General features: G+C 36.3%; 2 protein-coding genes across 7 annotated transcripts; one reads left to right on the forward strand and one right to left on the reverse strand.

Moving 5' to 3' along the window:
• Positions 1-2086: 2086 nt before the first annotated feature.
• LOC127454583 (uncharacterized) lies at positions 2087-7964 on the reverse strand. Of its 5 annotated transcripts, none has more exons than XM_051721887.1 (5): positions 7396-7964; positions 6864-6918; positions 6119-6233; positions 3006-3062; positions 2087-2930 (listed from the first exon to the last, which is right to left on the reverse strand). In XM_051721887.1, the coding sequence occupies exons 1-5, from the start codon at positions 7690-7692 to the stop codon at positions 2873-2875; spliced, it is 582 nt and encodes a 193-aa protein (XP_051577847.1). In that variant the 5' UTR covers positions 7693-7964; the 3' UTR covers positions 2087-2872. The 5 variants fall into 5 exon arrangements, with proteins under 5 accessions (XP_051577847.1, XP_051577846.1, XP_051577845.1 ...); XM_051721886.1 differs by having other exon boundaries at positions 2087-2945; XM_051721885.1 differs by having other exon boundaries at positions 2087-2960.
• Positions 7965-8884: 920 nt separating this feature from the next.
• Positions 8885-17883, forward strand: si:dkey-87o1.2 (uncharacterized protein LOC796684 homolog). Of its 2 annotated transcripts, none has more exons than XM_051721894.1 (5): positions 8885-9110; positions 9838-10135; positions 17134-17188; positions 17335-17452; positions 17765-17883. In XM_051721894.1, exons 1-5 carry the CDS (start codon positions 9034-9036, stop codon positions 17784-17786), a joined length of 570 nt encoding a protein of 189 aa, XP_051577854.1. In that variant the 5' UTR covers positions 8885-9033; the 3' UTR covers positions 17787-17883. The 2 variants fall into 2 exon arrangements, with proteins under 2 accessions (XP_051577854.1, XP_051577855.1); XM_051721895.1 differs by having other exon boundaries at positions 8902-9133.
• Positions 17884-19844: the final 1961 nt, after the last annotated feature.

A 19844-nucleotide genomic window follows, 5' to 3' on the forward strand; every position in this document is an offset into this window, starting at 1 on the left:
CATGTAAAATGGCTAGAAATAGCATTTTAGCTTAGCGTAAAGCTGACAGTTTACACAAGGTTTATTTCTATTTCTTCTGCTCCAGACTTACTTCAAACGTACTTCTCTGTCTGCTCGTATGAATGTAACACATCATAAGAAAGTGTTTCACCGCTGTTCAAATGCACTTTGGATCACATCATTTATATGTATAAATGTTTTCCATCTGAAAGGACTAAATATTAAATGAAACAAATGACAATAAAATGCAAAGTAATCTCTTCAGTAATCAAAATAAATTTTGAATGTAACTGTATTCTAATTACCAATGATTTAAATTGTAACTGTAGTGGAATACAGTTACTTATATTTTGTATTTTATATACGTAATCCCATTACATGTATTATTACTCCCCAACCTTGCAAATAAAACATAATAATTGTACATAAACAAAATTACACATGCAAACACAACAATGACTAAAGGTCTGCATAGCATGGAGACATGATTTTACTAATGAGATTTCACAAAATGTGCCTTTTGACTCAATGAGTCTGCATCGAGTCTGTGTCATTTACTTGGCACCATCTCCTGATGACCATATGTAACATTGTGCTTCGTATGGTTTATCTAATGATCACTTACCTTGTTTGAAAGATAATCGCCTCTAAGTAATGGTATGTGATATTTAATTAAAAAGTATGTGATAAAAAATTAAAGTTATAAACGAAAACGCTGCATAGAAGCAACACCAACATAACTGTCAAAGAAATATACTTTGCTACTACTCGTTATATTTTTGTCTGTGAGTAAAACAAATAGGCTGGTTATATTCTACTTTCCAATGACATATTACACAAACAGTATGTTTTCATTTTTGGTAACAATGCCTACATACATTGGAAAGTAGCGCTTCTAAGCTTTCAAACGATACCTATTTCATGTGATTTTTTTGAGCTTCAAAGGTCTGGTCGCCATTCACTTGCACTGTAAGGACCAAAAGAGCTGCGATATTCTTCTAAAAATCTTAATTTGTGTTCAGCAGAAGAAAAAAAAGCCATACACATCTAAGATGGTATGAGGGTGAGTAAATGATGAGAGAATTTTCATTTTTGGGTGATCTTTTCCTATATATATATAAAAAAATAAAAAAAAAGACATCTTTCATCAGCAAGGTCTAAAAAGTCTCTGGATGACATTCATCATGTTATGACGGTAAATAATTTTTATCTTGCTGATCGTACCACTAATACAGTTGTTTTATGTTGCTTAAATTTAACATCAAACATATTTAGGTTACATAAGATAAGCCCAAAATAATATATTGGGTCATCAGAGAATCAGAAAGCAGCAGATGCTATGAGCTTCCTGCCCCTCCCTCTCTTGTCCATTCCCTACGCAGAGCCCCGCAGTACACAGTGACCTTCTGAGTGAGATGGGGCAGAAGAGAAACACTAATCGTTTCCCCTAATTGTCAGCCTGAGGGTTAACAAAGAGAAAACAGGGAGAAAGAGTACGATAGAGAAAAAAATGAGAGCAGATACAGATAGTCAATAGTGAGTTCACATATGGTTAGATGAAGAGTTTTGATGTAGTGTTACTTTCTGTCCTTTAAATACCTTTTAACAGCCAATGTGATAAAAAAATAAAATAAAATAAAAAAATATTTTAAAAATATTGTTTCGCATAGTTGCAGAAGTCTTGCCAAAGATTTATCAGAAGGTGTTGGTGTTTTGCCTGTTTCAACTGAGGCCACATCCACACTATTCGGTTTTTGTTTGAAAACTCCGTTTTCAGCTTCGTAGCGACATCGTTTTTTCAAAGTATGATGTAATGGAGAGTGTTTTTGAAATGCTCAGTTTTTGGTGGAGGAAAACACTGTTCTAGTGTGCATAAGAGGTGTAAAATTAGTAAAATGAAGTGTGGACATGGCATGAAACTCCTACGATTATTTGACATCCCAAAAACTGGCTAAACTAGACTAGAATAAATTGTCGAATAACTGTACTTAAGATCACAATCACTAGCAAGTGTTACAAGCTAACATTTTATATTTGCACAGCTAAAACGTTCATTACCTGGAAGGATAAACAAAAAGGCAGAGTATTTAACAAAGGACCTTCTTTATTTTCACTCCAAGCATCACAGTATTCTTTATAGTGTACAACCAAAGTTAAAGACTCTGAAAGCTTTACACTGTAAGCAACTCTTAGAATTTCCTAACTGTTTTTCTGCTCCACTGAAGGCCCTGATTGGTTAAGCTTGTTTTTGTCAGGACTACATATTTACGGTAACCAGGGTAACAGAGTGAGGATGATGAGGGGTGACAGTGAGAGGGTCAGAGCTTTCCCATTGGTCGATACTAACGGTCACATATGCATGATAGTTTGCCATAGTGGCAGAGCCTGAGGGAGGGTCATAATGACACTCATACATAGTCACTTACTGTAACAGGGGCAAGGTAAACTAAAGTGAAGAGAGAAAAAAGATTGAAAAAGCAGTGTATGCTACTGTTAACATACACAGAGAAAGTTTTAAAATGTAAAAATGTTTGCTTGTTTTAGATTTTTAATGGCAATGTAATTTTGTTAAGTGAAGACAACAACGAAGCCAGCTCACTTAACCTGGTGGTTCATCCACCTTTATCAGGAATATGACTCTTCACAGGCAATACGTGTGCTTATTTCATCAGACAAACCTTCAAGTGTGTGGATGTGTGTTTGTCTGTGTGTAAAGGTAAGTGTATGTCATTCTCCTTTCAGAGTTGCTTGAAGAATGCTGAAGATCAACCCAGGCAAGACAGTCAGGTTTAGCTTAATAACCCCTCTACAATTCTCAAATCACTGACGTGGTATTTCTTCACACACAATTCACCTGTACTTGTTTTTTTACTCATTGTATAACTGCTTTGGGTTGTTCAGCTTTGGGTTGTTCAGCTTTGGGTTGTTCAGCTTTGGGTTGTTCAGCTTTGGGTTGTTCAGCTTTGGGTTGTTCAGCTTTTGGTTCCTCTGGTTTGGGTTCATCTGCTTCTTTCGGTTCCACTAACTTTGGTTTTGGCAGTTCACTTAATCCACACAGTTTCCTTGGAAAGTAAAGGAGCATTGTTAAGAAGTGTTGCAGAGAAACAGATAACTCCTCCACCTGCTGTTTAGAATGACACAACCTTGCATAAAACCCATTGTTTTAAAATGATGCTCATTACTAAATGTAATTTTTGGCAGTACATGAAGAATACTTTAGCATTTAGTAAACAGAGAGTGAATATTCACAGGGGTTCACAAGTCACTACCTTACTACAATCCACTTAATTATATGACCTGGATGTCTGCTAAAAGTTAAACCTCAAGGGATTAGTTCACTCAAAAATTAGAATTCAGTCACTGTTTACTCACCCCTGTGTTGTTATAAACCTATATGACATTTTCACAAAGGGAGAAGGGAGAAATTGTCATAGCAGTTTATGGTGGTCACCTCTTCAAGCTTCAAAAGGACACAAAGTATAATTGAGAAGTCTAATAATTATTCCATGAGACTCATGATTTTATGAAAGCATACAATAATGTTTGGTGAGAAACAAACCGAAATCTAATGTATTATTTAGTGAAAATGATCACTGATCATTGATCTCCTGTGTGCGTTCATGATAGGGCACAAGAGCAACAGTTCACACAGCCCCCTCGTTACACTGGGGCGTTCAAGCGAAAACTTGTTTTGTTAATCTAAAAACAGGTCCTCCACAATGATAGTGACAAAAGAAAACAACACAGTTGCACACAAAACAGAGTACAGAACTTACTAAACATGTGTGAAGAGTTTGCAGTCAAAGAATCGATGCATTTCTATGCCCAGCCTTATTTTTGTGAACGGAGTACTCGGAAATCAAAAAGAAACAGAGGAGGCTACAGGCAGCCACAGTCACAACGTGTCCTAACCTGACGGCAAACAACATGTGATAAAAGGTATCTTTCCTATGTTAATCAGAGTGTTTGTCCTAACGAGCAGTGACGAGCGACAGTACATTCTATCAATAGCTTGTTTTCAGCACCGGTCCAAAAACACTCTCATAACAGTATATTAAATACAGCATCTCATGAGCCGGTTAAAATAGACTTGAATTTGGCCGAGAATGTTACACCTACTGAATGTTTTCACTGCTCTCAGGCTTGTCACAATTACTCACCAGTTCAGAAGAGGTGACAGACATTCCCGCCTACTCCCTCTTCGGTTCAATAAAATAAAGTTGGGCATAAAAAAATCTCTATAGACATCTTTAGTAAGTTCTATTCTCTGGTTTTTGTGCAGCTGTGTTGAGTTCTGTTGTCACTGTTGCTGTGGCGGACATGCTTTTAGATGAACAAAACAAGTTTTCATTTGAATGCCCCATGCCGTGAGGGTGCTGCGTGAACTGTTGTTCTGGTGCCCCATCATGAATGCATACAGGAGATCAACGGCTGGTCAAGATGTTCACTAAATAATACATTCGATTTTGATTTGTTTCACACTAAACCTTAATGTATGCTTTAATAACAATCATGAGTCGCATACAATAATTTATTAGACATCTGAATTATACTTTTGTGTTCTTTTGAAGCTTGAAGAGGTGGTCACCATAAACTGCCATTGTATGACATCACTGAGCACAAACTTATTTCACAATTTCTCCCTTTGTGTTAAGAAAAAGAAAGAAAGTCACATAGGGTTATAACAACAGAGGGGTGAGTAAACAATGACTGAATTTTGTATTTTTGGGTGAACTATTCCTTTAAAGGTATGGTTCAAACAAAAATGAAAATTCTGTTAACATGTTGTTCCAAACATAAGACAAAAGGAGATATTTTAAACAGTCACAATCGCTAATTTCCATACAACAGCAATGGATAGTGACTCACTTTAAAGCTTAAAAAAAGCACACAAATTTGTCATAAATGTGGTCCATGAGATTTGTGCATAATATTCCAAGTCTTCTGATGAACAGACCAAAATTTAAATCGTTATTCACTCTCATATCAAACTGGCAACTCCTCATTAAACGTAAACGGTTCTTATGTTTTAATGTTGAAGTTTGACTTTGTTGAAGTTTTGCCATGATTGATTTTGGCTCTGTATCAATGATGATCATAATGATTTATTCAATAATGAATTGTGCCTTCAGAGGACTTGGAATATGATGCACAAGTTGCATGGACCAATTTTATTAAATATTTTGGGTGGTTTTTTTTTTTTTTTTTTTAAAGTGAGGCACTATCCACTGCTATAGAATGGAAATCTGCGAGAGTGACATAAAAAATCCTTTTGTGTTCTGTAAAGAAAGTCATATAGGTTTTGAACTACACACGGGTGAGTAAATACAGTATTTTAATTTTTAGGTTAACAATTCCTTAAAAACTATATTTTAGCTTGTTTCAACTTAATGTACTGTTTGTCTCAGCCTCAGACAGTATGCCCACAGTACATTTGCTGACCCTGTGAGGCATATTGCACACAAAACTGGAAAGTACTTTCTCGATCTGGCAAGCTCCCATTTGATTGGCTGACTGTACGCAACATCAGGAGTAAGGGCATTTTTTTTTTCCAAAGATTTTTTTCTTCAGTTTATCAGATTTTTTATTAATTTGAGGCACCTGGTAGCAAGTTACCTAGGTATCTAAAAACAAAATTGTATATTCCACTTTGTTTTCTGAGTTATGTCTGTTAAATAGTTTGTACTTATTACTTTTGGACAGAAAGAAATTCTGATCAGGAGTTTATACACATTTTTCCTCTATTTTTCCACGTGTTTTCTGTAAAACCATTTTGAGATTACCACACCACTGTTTAAATTAATTTGTGGTACACTCTATTTTCGGATAACCCAGAATAAGCCTTAATATGGCGTTTAGTCATAGGTCTAGCTCCGTGAGACTAATGTTTATTAGGATTCTAATTTTGAGTGTTTCACAAAAGTGCCTTAGGAACAGAATTGTTTTTATTATCTAAAATGAGTTCTTTATCTATTCACTATTTTTTTTAAATCACATTTAAATTGACATTTTATGGATTCCTGAACCAATTTAACCACAACATATATCACACACAATCTTCCAGCTCATTGAGATGAGAGATCCATACCAAATCATTCTTTACTACTGATTCACTCACCTTCCCTCCACAGATGTCTTGTCAATGTAGTCGCAAAGCCTGCTGTACTCCTGTGTTTGTCTTTTTAGAGAGGAAATCTCCTTGACCCAACGGGACTTCTCTTTGACAAACTCATCTGGGAAGAGAAATCACAAAAGGTCAGAGAGGAGAAATGTTATATTGACAAACAGGTTTGCTATTTTATTGACAAAAGCATTGGCTTCCACAGAAATTTGGATATATATATATTATACAAATACGTCTTGTAAAAGAAGGACCGAACAAATAAATGACTAAATAAGTGTATATATTTGCATATAATTACATAAATCAAGTCACCACCACCACCACCACCAATGAACTCCACAGTCCAATTTGAATGCACAATGAATTCAAATAAGCATCATTAGCTTGCATTTATCTAGGAATGATTGGCTGGCATTTACTGCCACAGGAGGGCAGTATTCTCTTACGGGCCTTGCAAAGAGTGCCAAATCCATTTTATATGAGATACAATGCCAGATCAAGGTCAGTAGCTCTAGATCTACCGCACTGGCCTGAGATTTTCATGTGAATCTGAAGACCTTGATTAGCAGGTTTCTGGTCTGATTGTCTGGAGTTGGAACTGAACTCCAACAGTAAGACAAAGCACCCCAACCGTTTCTACCTTCAAAATGTTCTTAGTCAATATGAGCTTTAAAATCAAATCAGATCCCAATATTATGTTCCTGTTGAAAGTGAAACATCAGAGATCATATAAACTCACTCTGTTCATTTGTCTTCTCTGACTTTGTAGCTGCTATCTCATTTGTAATTTGTTTCTGATGGAGAAAAAAGAAAATCCATGATATAATGAGCCACGATATACATTTGAGACAATGTTAGAATTTACTGGAACAAAAGCCAAGAGTACAAAACGTATCTGACAGTGGACCAGACATTATGACCGCAATCAGCAACAATGAACCAATGGTATCACTTTACAATAGCATTAGTAAATATGCATTAGGTATTATGAACTAATAATGAACAATATTTTGACAGCATTTAGCCTATTGGTTACACAATGCATTACATTTAGTGTAAAAATGTATATGTTGAAATGAACATAACATGAGATTAAAATGTGCTGAAAAAGTATTGTTCACTGTTAGTGCATGCCATCTAATGTAGTTAACTAATGTTAAGTGCTTCCTGAAGCAATAATTTAACACATGCTCCAATGAAGAGTTACGATGAGTAAAGATCATTCCATATTAAAGAATCTCAGTCTCAAAATCCTCCTCATCTCCCCTCACCTTTTGTCCTTTACAGGTTTCTACTTCAGTCTTTTTCTTCCCTACTAAGGTCTTGGTTCCAGATAGCTCTTTGGTTAAATTAACCACATCTTGCTTTAACTTTTTCAGCAGTGAGTTAGATTGGGTCAGCTGATCCTGATATTCTCCCAGAACATCCCTTGTCACTCTGAACTTAATATCTAGAAAGGAAGCTTGTTTATTCAGGTAAATCTCCTTCTTGCGTGTGGAGTGGATGTAGCCAGCGATGACCAGACTGCACACCAAGACAAAAACCAAGAGCAAGGCCAGTACCTTCATGATTGTGTCCGAAAGAGGAACCTGAACCGGATTCACAACCTGTCGCAAGTGTATAGATGACGAAAGTTACCTGTCGCAGATACTAACTCCTTCTACAAGACGAGCGGTGTGGCATTATGTTGAAAATCTAAATTTTAATTTGCTCTATAATATTAATAGAGATCGATGTTCAAATTTGTCAGTATAATTCAGGGATTTCCAAGCGCGTTAAACTAGGAAATAAATCGCCGGAGCTTTCTACTTGAAATGGTTTGATTGTATTTGTTTGCCGAAGCTGTGATTGAGTGAAGAAAGCGCAACAGGTATTACAACACGGCCCACCTGTGGCAAGCCACGCCCACATTGTGAGCTCATTGGTGCACGTCTCGCAATGATTTTAACACATTTATTAAAGTATTGATCAAGGAACATTAAAACAGTAACAATTACCCATATGGTTCCAAATGTCAGGATATAAAAATAATATACATTATAGATAACTAGACACTGTAAATGGGTAAATAAGACAATACATACAAATTATAGACTTTTCAATAAGAAGTTATCAGAATAATTTCACATGGTTCCAAATAAAAAATTACAAAAAATTACAAAACAAAAATGACAGGATGTAGATCTGAATTGAGAGAATAATCAATCAAAAAATAAGAAAAAAATATATAGGCCTACATTATACATTGTAAAGGGGTAAATACTGTACGACTAAAACAAGACATGCAAATTATGGATTTTTAATAATAATAAAAAAATAAAAAAAAGGTATCAGTATAATGTCACATGGTTCCAGATTAAAGAAGATGACAGGATGTAGATTTGAATTGAGAGACAAAACAATCAAAAAGAAAAAAGAAGAAAAGGAAAGTGAATAAAAATAATAGATAATTGAATACTGTAAGGCTTAAACAAGATAAATGAGCAAATTAGGGCTCTCCTATAAAAATAAGTTCAATATAATTTAATAAAGTGTGATTAAACAAAACAAAAACCAACAACAGCTGATAGGCTAATACATTTTAAAGACTCTTTCAGAAGATTAATTTCACAATCTGCCCCTTTTGTGTGTGTGTGTGTGTGTGTGTGTGTGTGTGTGGATATAATATTAGCCATGTAGAATATAAAAGTACCGTACACTTCTTGCGATCTGCATTGACGTCGAGCTATAATGACGTGTGACGCTTGCGTTACGTTTACGCAGGGTTTTAAAGACGCAGTTTATTTCTGTGCCAAAGTTTCAGTGCTGCGACTTCTGTTTGCATGTTAAGTAATCAGTCGTCAAAAGATGTCACTTGGCCAAACTTGAGTTGAAACTTGTCATTTGAATCGTTTAATTTGCCGAGTATAATGTTGGACCATATAATTTTCACTTCATCTGGTGAGCCAAGCCTAAACAGCATGACATTGAAACCTCAACGTTGTAGGTGAGCACCTGTTAGACTAGATGGTAAGAACAAAAAAAGTATTTATTCATAGACGTACAGCAGTCTACTGCCAGTGCAGTTTGCAATGTGTTGGCTGTGTCATGCAAATAAGAAGAGTATCCTGGTCCACCCTGTTTAACGACTCTTGTAATGATTGACCAGTTCTGCTAAACTTTGTGAAGCGACTTCTGAGCTTGTAACCTGCTGGTTTAGTCTTACCAGTTGGGCTGTTTGTTTGTTTGTTTGTTTGTGTGTGTGTGTGTGTGAGAGAGAGAGAGAGAGAGAGAGAGAGATGGAAGTGCTTGAATACTTGTTCTTTTCATCACTGACAACAAACAATCAAACAAAACAAAACAAAAAAATGCTAGGATTTGGTGTGTACTCTATATTGTTTTTCATTTTGCTTTGATCAAAGATGGGGGTGGAGAGAGTGGAAAAGTCGGTCAGGGATCACAGCAACAGTATCAAGGGAGTGTTAAGGTTTCTCACTCTCTCTTTCTCTCTCTCTCTTACACACACACACATTCTCATTAGCAGACATCCAGTTGTACAGGTAAGGCAGAAAAGTTTCTGAGGTGAACACGACAGGGAGTAGAGCCAGTAACATCAACTTGCGAACTGCCATGAGAACCAACTGATAGTTTCAGCCGAGAGAGAGATACAGCAAACTCAGCTTCCCCAGAAGAACTCTTTTGGTCTACTCTCCCTCTCTCCTTTATTCCCTCAGGATGAGAGCCATATCAGCAATGATTTTCGTGGCCATATGTGCACTGCTGGTTATAATCTACCATGCCGTAAAACAGGACCTCAACATCCGCAACCTGAAGATGCGCATCGCTGTTTCCACTGAACAGGTGAAAATGAAGGAGGATGGCATCGTGGCAGCTAAGATGAAAGTGGACGAGATAAACAAAAAGATTTCTCCAGTGAGCACACAAAGGGATCAGCTAAAAAAACAAAAGGAAGACTACAAGAGAAACACTGCTAACTCAGAGAAGGAATTAAGCTCGTGCCAAGCTGAGAAGGTAGTACAAATGAGCAGTAAAACCGCAAAATATGTATAGGATTATATACAATATGATTTTCATTCTATATGCTCTGATTTAGGTCAGAGTGGATTGATATTTCGGAAGTTTGATTAACTTATTTTGTGACCAGATTAAACAAAAATGGTATTACTTGCCCCCAACAAGATTTAATTCATATTTATATATATATATATATATATAAAATATATGTATATATAAAACAATCAAATGCCAATCCAAACCATATTGTCAATACAGCCTTTGTACACCCCTCAGTCAGTGTTTGGTGTAATCCAATTACAAAGTAAATAGTTACTGTAATCTAATTATTTATTAAAAAAAATAGTGTAATTTATTACATTTTAAATTCTTGTAATCAGATAACAGTTACTGACTTTCAATTATTTGTGAAAGAGAAATGTGAGGTGAGTGTATGACTTGTGTGTAACAATGAACAAAGAAATTTGTTGAGTGGAAAAGTGTGTTAGAAAGTAAGTAAAATAAAGTAATTAGTAATGTGATTAATTTTTCAATGAAGTAATTAGTAATCTGATTACAATTTTAGATAAATAATTAGGAATTTGTAGTGATTACTATTTTTAAGTAACATACCCTACACTGCCCTCAATTAATTCTTTTTTGATTAGTAAAGCACAATCTTAGTTTAGTTGGATCTAATTTTATTTGTGCTGAATTAGTCCTATGTCTTGATATTTTGTTGCTCTTTGCTGTTTTGTTTCTGATATGAAAGGCATGGGCAATAAGCGCATAGTTTTCCCTAAAGATTTACATCATGGCATGTATGATTATAATTATCATCAGTGTTGGGAAAGTTACTTAAAGTAATCCACAACAAATTACTAACTACTCTCATATCATAATCAGTTTACATTACTGATAATTTAATTCAAAAAGTAATCACATTTTTAATTACTTTTAAGTTATTTTCTAAAACATTTCCTCCTTGTTCATTGTTGCATACCCTTCAACTGTCACTTGAATTACACAAATTATATATTTTTTAGAAATATTTGTAACCCAAGTAATGTACATGAAAGTAATTACTTTCATTGAAAGTCAGTAACTGTAATCTGATAAGATTTTAGAATGTAAAGTTTTACACTAATTTTTATGCCTAAAAGTAATTAGATTCCAACAACAAATTACTTAGAAATCCAATTACTCTCAACACTGATTATCATACACTACTGATGATAATTTGGTGATCTCGTTTGGTGTTACGATACTGTGACACCAGTTTTGTGATGAAAGTGTGCAGAATTTTTTCATTTAATCAAAGCACCAAAACTCTTGTTGGCTTTCTGTTGAATCTAACATTTGCATAATATTGGTGCATTTGCTATTAGTCAAATCTATAATCCTACTTGTGGAATTCTTCAATCATTGGTATGTCCCTCAGCTGAGAATTAAAAGACATACTGCATAATTGCATTCATACTTCTATAATTGTTTTTATGCAATAGGATGAAGCAGATCATGTGCTGCTTTGCACATGTTAATCCATGAGAGAACATCTTAGTATGTTACGAATGCTTTATGTATGTCTGAGGTTTTAAGGTTTGAGTCATAGGTGAGTATATACAGTAGGCACAAACTGTCTGTCACAAGAAGTGTGTAAATTGATAAAATCTACATGAATGTTTCGACACGTGTGCAAGCATTCACATATTAAATGCTGTTGCTCTTTGTAGCTGTATCTGAAAGATGTCATTAAAATCTTGTATTGCTAGTTTTGCAACATTTTTCAAGACAAGTTGGTCAGGTACGGCAGGAGACCCATCTTCTTGGTGGTAGCTCGTGAAAGGAACAGTGGCACGCTCCTTCCCTCCGTAGTGCTTGGGTCTTCTCCTTGGGCAAGAGAGAATAACCCTTGAGCCCCCCTTAAGAGGGTTACAATTTTCTCGATTATACCTTTTGCACACGCCTTTTCCATCTAGATGTGCTAATACCATCCTTCATCTCTCTGTAAGGATCCAGAGTAAAATAGGTCCTCAGTATCCCAGTGCTGTTCGCAAAGAGTGATAAAAGGGGTGACTTGTTTGCCGTAAGTTGCGACCCGTGTCGTTAGAGGAAGAGATCCTGGTGCCTGAGAAATATGGTTTGCTGCGGCTGCCACTGTTTCAACACTGTACTTTGGCTCATACTTCACCTAGTAAAATGTTAACGGCAATAAATCTCTACCAAGGACCAAGAATACAGGAACCCAAAGTGAATCTATTGCAATCAATACTCAGTCTAATCAGAACTCAACAGCAAATCAAACTACAAATAGAAATAAAAGAAGATCAAGTTGTTCGCAAGCAAAAGACAAAATAGCAAAAACAAAACAAACCAAAGATGTCGAAATGAAAGAAAGGGATAGTCGGAGTAGAAGTTCACCCCCAAAAGAAAAAATCAGGGGAAATATTCCTATTTTTCCTATGTGAGAATGGAAAATATTTTTATCCAATGGAACTGCTGTGGACTCAGGGCAAATTTTGCAGAGTTGCAACGCTTAGTTACAGTTCTCAACCCCCTTGGTTTTTGTCTCCAGGAGACAAAACTACCACCAGATTTTACCTTCTCTTTTAAAAAGTTTACAGTTTTAAATACTTTTGGTACTACTAATAGTTAGACTTTGGGTGGCAAAGCCATTTTAATCAAACTATGTGATTCATAGTCGCATCAATGTGAACAGTAATTTACAGGTAACAGTAGTGCGTTTAACCCTGCAGAGAACCGTTACAATATGTTCCATATACATCCCACCGAATCTTACTGTAACACACAAGGACATGGATGGTCTAGCCCAACTTCCTTCTCCATATATACTCATGGGAGACTTTAATAGTTACAGCACTCTATGGGGAAATACCCATTGTGACAGAGGATAGAAGAATTCCTAGACAATCACAGCTTATGTCTTCTAAATGATGGATCCAGCACTTACGTACACCCAGGGCACGGAACATACTCGTCAATTGACCTAACAATTTGTGATCCTGAATTAATTTTAGACCTTTCATAGAAAGTATGGCACTTTCTATTAATATTAACCCTAAAACGAAGAGAAGATGATCCAGATGTTATTAAACATTTCACCAGTACACTCATCTCCATAGCAAATGATACAATTTCAAAAACATCTCCAAACACAAAATGCAAACGGATGCCATGGTTTGATGATAAATGCAAGACAGCTATAAAAGAACGGAAGAAAGCTGAAAGATTATTCTTCAGAAGGCCAACAAGTGAAAATCTTGTTAAGGTTAAAATAAGTAGGGCAGAAGCTCGAAGAATAATAAATGAAACTAAAAGGAAAAGTTGGAGACAATTTGTATCTGCTCTGACATCAAGTACCTCAACAAAAAAGGTCTGGAATCTGATTCGCAGGATGAAGGGCAGGAATGATGGAGCTCAAATTCAGCACATCAAATATCAAGACACTATTCTAACTTCAAAACAAGAGATTGCAAATACCCTAGCGAAACTTTTGAAAATAACTACTCCATTGGAAATTGCCTTAATGCCTTCCAAGTTTTCTTTGCAGAAGACAAAAAGAAAGGTATCAATCTTTCATCTAATAATATGGAAACTTATCAACTGTTCACAATGGAAGAATTGACACGAGCCATAAACAGCACGTGATACGGCAGTAGGACCAGATGATATCCACTACCAGTTTTTAAAAAATTTGCCTCACATTATCCTATCTTAACTGTTAAAACTTTTTAACTATTTGGATATCAGGGAATATTCCACTCTCTTGGAAAGAAGCAATAATCATTCCCATTCCCAGGAAAAGATCATAATGACCCCAACAACTACCGCCCAATAGCCCTGACAAATTGCTTATGCAAAACCATGGAGAAAATGGTTAAGTGAACATCTAGTATGGATCCTGGAATCGCAACATCTCTTAAGTAAAGTTCAGTGTGGCTTCAGAAAAGGAAGTAGTACTGTTGATCACCACATCAGCCTTGAAAGCTACGTACAAGATGCTTTCATCAGAAAAGAACATGCAGTGGCTGTCTTTTTTGATTTGGAGAAAGCTTATGACACCACTTGGAAGTTTGGTATTTTAAAGGATTTATATGAACTTGGTTTTAAGGGACACTTACCAATTTTTATTGCAATTTTTTTTTTTAATCAAACAGACATTTTAATGTCAGTGTAGGTAATACACTATCTGACCCACATAAACAAGAGCTAGGAGTACCACAAGGAAGCATTTTATCAGTTACACTTTTTAGTATCAAAATCAGCATCGCAAAAGCCATCGGGTCGGATATCCATTGCAGACTTTGTGTGGATGACATTGGCATTTGCTACAGAGGCAAATCCATGAGTAACATTGAACAGAAAATTCAGCTGACAATTAACAGAATGCAGTCCTGGTCAGTATCAAATTGATTTACATTTTCAAAGAACAAAACTGTTTGTATGCATTTTTGCCAGCTACGCTCTCTCCATCTTGATCCAAAGATATTTATGGATGGTGAACACATCAGAGTGGTTAAGAAAACCAAATTCCTTGGAATAACTCTTGACAGTAAACTGAGTTTTATCCCTCGCATAAAGTTTTTAAAAGATAAATGTCTTAAAGCCATGAACATTTTAAAGGTTTTAGCTAAGGGGGCCTGGGTGGCTCAGTGGTAAAAGATGCTGGCTACCACCCCTGGAGTTCGCTAGTTCGAATCCCAGGGTGTGCTGAGTGATTCCAGCCAGGTCTCCTAAGCAACCAAATTTGCCCAGTTGCTAGGGAGGGAAGAGTCACATGGGGTAACCTCCTCGTGGTCGCTGTAATGTGGTTCATTCTCGGTGGGGTGCGTGGTGAGTTGAGTGTGGATGCCGCGGTGGATGGCATGAAGCCTCCACACGTGCTATGTCTCCGTGGCAACGTGCTCAACAAGCCACGTGATAAGATGCGCGGGTTGGCGGTCTCAGACGCGGAGGCAGCTTGGATTCGTCCTCCACCCATATTGAGGCGAATCACTACGCGACCACAAGGACTTAAAAGCACATTGGGAATTGGGCATTCCAAATTTTATTTTTAATCAAATAAAAAAGGTTTTAGCTAAAACAAAATGGGGTGCAGAAAGTTCAGTTCTTTTAAATCTCTACAGAACACTAATTCGATCACGCCTGGATTATGGATGTATAGTGCATGGTTCAGCCAGGGAATCGTATATTCGACTCTTGGACAAAGTACATCATCAAGGCATATGTCTGGCATTAGGGGCCTTTAGAACGTCACCAACTCAAAGTTTGTATTTTGAAGCAAATGAACTTTCTCTGGAGAACAGACGCCTCAAACTAGCCCTACAATATACAACAAAACTTAAGACCAGCAGTAACCCAGCTTACCATCCTGTTTTCTTAACCCCTTCTTCAAGCCTATACGAACAAAAACCAAGACTTATCTGACCTTTTGGACTACAGATCAAACCACATTTACAAAATCTCAAAGTAGATTTGAGCATACTGGAACAGATACACTTCTGTAAAATCTCCCCCTGGAGCTTTAAAAAACCAAAAATGTATATAAACCTAACAAGAAACAAAAAATCTGAAACCCACCCAAATGACTTTCAACAACAACTCCTCTACATTAGAGAAATATATCCATCACATACCCCTATATATACAGATGGATCAAAATCTGAAGACCATGTATCATCTGCATTCGTGATCAACCACCAAAAAAAAGGAATATCCATCCCCAACCACAGCTCAGTTTTTACAGCAGAGGCAAACGCTATCATTTAAGCACTGGACTTCAAAAAGAATATGCAACAGAAAAACGTTCTGATAATTACAGATTCAAAATCATGTCTTAAAGCAATGTCATCCCTAAAAAAATGATCACCCAATGCTTGTAAAAATTCTTTGCAAATTGCTAGATCTGGAGGCCCAAAATTTTAATATCTACTTCTGTTGGGTACCTGGACACTGTGGAATCCCAGGAAATGAAGAAGCAGACACTGCTGCAAAATAGGCACTATTAGTGGATTTCAAAAAGTGTCCAATACCTCCCACTGACCTAAAACCCATAATAAACTCGTATATTAACAACAAATGGCAAACTGTGTGGGACCAATGCACCATGAACAAACTCCATGAAATCAGCCCTATTGTTGGCAAAAGAAACGTTTCTCTGTTTTCAAATCGCTGGGACCAGATCATCTACACCTGCTGTCGAATAGGTCACTCCAGGATGACACAAGTTTTTAATATTAGGAGAAGATTCACCAACATGTACCTTCTGCCAGAATCCATTATCCTTGAAACATGTTTTATTAGACTGTACTGGTCTTAACCCTGTGAGAAACCTTTTTTATTCAGTCAGCACACGGGAAGAAATTTTTAACAAAGTCAAACCCCACGCAATTTTAGAGTTTTTAGGAAAAATAGATTTTAAAAACCTTTTATAGAATTCCTTACACATTTCTCGCCATTGGAAATAGCCATAGAAGCTAGCATGGCATTAACAAACAAACAAACAAACAAGACAAGTTGGAAAGGAACAACAGGGCAGCTTCTACTCTGTTTCTTTGTCTGGATATACAGCAGTTAGTTGTTGTTGTTGTTGTTTTGGATTGAGACAAAACAGGAGGACTATAGAATGAAAGGACCTTCTAAGTCTTAGCAATGTATATTATATGAGTTAGGAAGATTAAAGTATTCCAATGTCATTGGGTGCCCAAAGATTCAATTGCTCACATAATCTTTTGGGTGTATATTTGCACTTCCATTATATAGGTCCTAATTACAATATTCATGACCCTGGGTCTCTTTTTAATGATAGATTATATGCTCAGTATGTGATAAAGCACTATCAAACAAAATTGTATTACCACAGTGAATCTTTTACTGTATTTTGTAAACACATTTCATTTGGTGACAGGTCAATTAAAACCTGTCACAATTTCTAATGCAAATCTCCATCTTTCTCTCCGTCTCTTTGACTTTCTATTTTTATTTCCCTCATTCAGAGTAAATTGGACAAGCAGAACAATGAAGCAAAAGAGGCACTTATTAAAATAAAAGGTAGATATGATGGGATTATAATGGGTCAAAAATAAGTACAGTATGTCTGGAGTTTCATTAGAAGAGGTACTCTACATGTGTGATTAAAGAATTGTGGATGTTATGTTGCTCTCTTTCTCATGCTTCTCTACCTTGCTATTCTACAGAAGGCCAAGAAGCAGAGAGGAAGAAAGCAGTGGAAGAGGTTGAGGGTTTAAAAAAGCAGATTCTAGATAGAGACTTAAAGATTTGCCAATTTGTGGATATGAATGTGGAAGCTGCAAGGTAAGAGTTAAGTTAGGATCTCATTGACAGGCTTAAGAAAGGATATGAATACAGAATATGAATCAATTTAATACATTTTCTACATTCTTACAATCTCCTAATTTAAAACAATAATATAAATATTTCATTGCATTGGTTATGATGGTAGCCTAAGTAACTATAATAGCAAACTGTAATACTTGTGCTTTCTCTTGACTTTATAATTTCAAAGATCATATCAAAGTGGGTTTTTTTTTTAATTTTTTTTTTATTATTATTATTATTATTATTATTTTTTTTTTACAAAGAGTCTTTTCATTTGTCTCTTCACAGGAAGCTGTGCTCTAGTTCGTAACTGTGAGAAAGCTTCATGAAGTAGAGGTCCAATGGAGCGCTCGGCAAAAAGGATCCAAAAATGATTGTGTATAGGTTTTTTTTTTTTTTTTTCTTTACACCCAGTTCTTGACTGTTAAAAATGTTATGTCATAAAATGTGGTGTGGATGTGCTTTCTTTTTAAATGCACAGAATAAATGTGTAACAAAGACCAAACTGAAAAAAGGGCCTTTTGTTTTGTTAACCAGGTTGCAAAACCTAAAAGTTACTTTAAAGGGATAGTTCACCCCAAAATTAAAATTCTGTCATTTACTGTCCCTCAAGTTGTTCCAAACCCATTCAATGGTGCCTGAAGGGTAAGTAAATTGTAACAGATATCCCTTTAAGGATACACCCTAAGGCAGGGGTCGGCAACCTTTTTAACATGGAGTGCCATTCTTTTTATTTTCCTGGTCAATGGCTGTGCCATTTTACAAATGATATTAAACAGTTTGAGTGAAAATTTTGTGCAAAACCCGATGATTATGATATGATCATGATCCTGCATGTGAATTTTCAGAGCATCTAAAGTGCTTTAATGAAAGAAACCCTGTCTTTTGTGTTGAGTTAACAATGTCAATGTCACAAATTTGCTTATTTGATTACTGATCACGAAATTGTGTGGAATCTTAAATATTTCTTAAATTATGTCACTGTAATCATTTAACCATTAGCACGCAAGCAAGAGCGAGAGAGGAGCAGGCTAATTTATATTAAGTTTTCGCACCTGCATTACAATCTACAGCTTGATGTAATCCTTCCTCATGATCACGCAGCGTGTTTTTATCAGCTGAATGGGAGGCTAAACAGTATTAAAGTGTGACAAGACTCGCACTGCATGTGCAAGCCATTCACGCATCACATGCCGATCAACTATTTAGCCCTTTTTGGTGAATCGCACCTCCAAAATCCTAAAACTTTATTTCCAGGTTTAATTTATATTTTGAATAGACTCAGGGTGTACCTGTATGCTGGGTTAGAAATCTAAAGGATTAATAGCGGTGTTTTCCTTATTACATGATGTGTTGTTCTGAAAGCAAAAAGAAACAAATGAAACACGGAATGTGGACTGTCATCCACGCAGCCCGACCGAAGCAAAGTGGACACGTTTACTCGTGCGATTAACTGAATGTGAAGTGGTGCCTGCTCGTGATGCGCGAATGGAGTCTGTTGGGTATACTGCAGTCTCGTCACATTTTTACTTTTTGTTTAGTCTCCCATTCAGCTCATGAAAACACACTGCATGATCATGAGGAAGGATTACATCAAGATATAGATTGGAATGCAGGTGCGTAATTTATATAAATAAAATAGTCTACTCCTCTCTCGCTGTTGTTGGCGTGCCAGTGATTACCCCTCCGCGTGCCAATGCTGGCACGCGTGCCATAGGTTGCCGACCCCTTCCCTAAGGATTATGCAAGTTTTCCATTGCCAAAGAACAGGTTTGTTAATTTCTCAGTCTGTCCAGTGTATGTGCCTATTCAGATACAAACAAAAGTTATAACTGTCTGATATTGTGTTATTTGCTCATGCAGTACGTCCTGTTGAAGTGTTTAAGATTTTTTTCAGGTGCTTTGCATCATTTCACTTAAAAAATCAGCAGAGGCTTAAACCAAAGATTCTTTAATAGTTGACTGTGTGACTTTTTTTTCTTTTCTGCACACAATTGGATTGACATATCTGTGAGGGTTGGAGGATGGGGTGTGTCAACATAATCTGCCCATCTAAAACAACAGACTGGAGGCTGATTGACGTGCCTTTTTGTCAAAATGTGCAAACAATATACAAAATGTTGCTTACTGCAGTATAAAAATGAAGGATCTCTGTGTAATACAGAGGGGTGGGAGAGTGTACATATTTACCAATGATACTATCTTTTTTCATGATAGCTAATTTCATGTTAGCTGTCTATTGTCGGAACAAGACACACTGATCTGCTCTAATATGAGTAGCATTCAAAAGAATATGCACAACAAAAGAAGTGCAAACAGCCATAACAGAAACCTGTAATTCCTGAATGTTAAAAAGGGAAGTCAAGCT

Source organism: Myxocyprinus asiaticus, chromosome 16 (genome assembly GCF_019703515.2).
Source record: "Myxocyprinus asiaticus isolate MX2 ecotype Aquarium Trade chromosome 16, UBuf_Myxa_2, whole genome shotgun sequence".
Taxonomy (NCBI): domain Eukaryota; kingdom Metazoa; phylum Chordata; class Actinopteri; order Cypriniformes; family Catostomidae; genus Myxocyprinus; species Myxocyprinus asiaticus.

Coding starts and splice junctions, on each gene's coding strand:
- si:dkey-87o1.2 (XM_051721894.1), top strand. CDS start 9,034: ATGTTGGACCATATAATTTTCACTTCATCTGGTGAGCCAAGCCTAAAC. Junction 9,111..9,837: donor TTGAAACCTCAACGTTGTAG/GTGAGCACCTGT, acceptor TTATTCCCTCAG/GATGAGAGCCATATCAGCAA. Junction 17,189..17,334: donor GGCACTTATTAAAATAAAAG/GTAGATATGATG, acceptor GCTATTCTACAG/AAGGCCAAGAAGCAGAGAGG.
- LOC127454583 (XM_051721883.1), bottom strand. CDS start 7,692: ATGAAGGTACTGGCCTTGCTCTTGGTTTTTGTCTTGGTGTGCAGTCTG. Junction 6,234..6,863: donor AGAGAAGACAAATGAACAGA/GTGAGTTTATAT, acceptor TTCTCTTCCCAG/ATGAGTTTGTCAAAGAGAAG. Junction 3,063..6,118: donor AAGACATCTGTGGAGGGAAG/GTGAGTGAATCA, acceptor TTACTTTCCAAG/GAAACTGTGTGGATTAAGTG.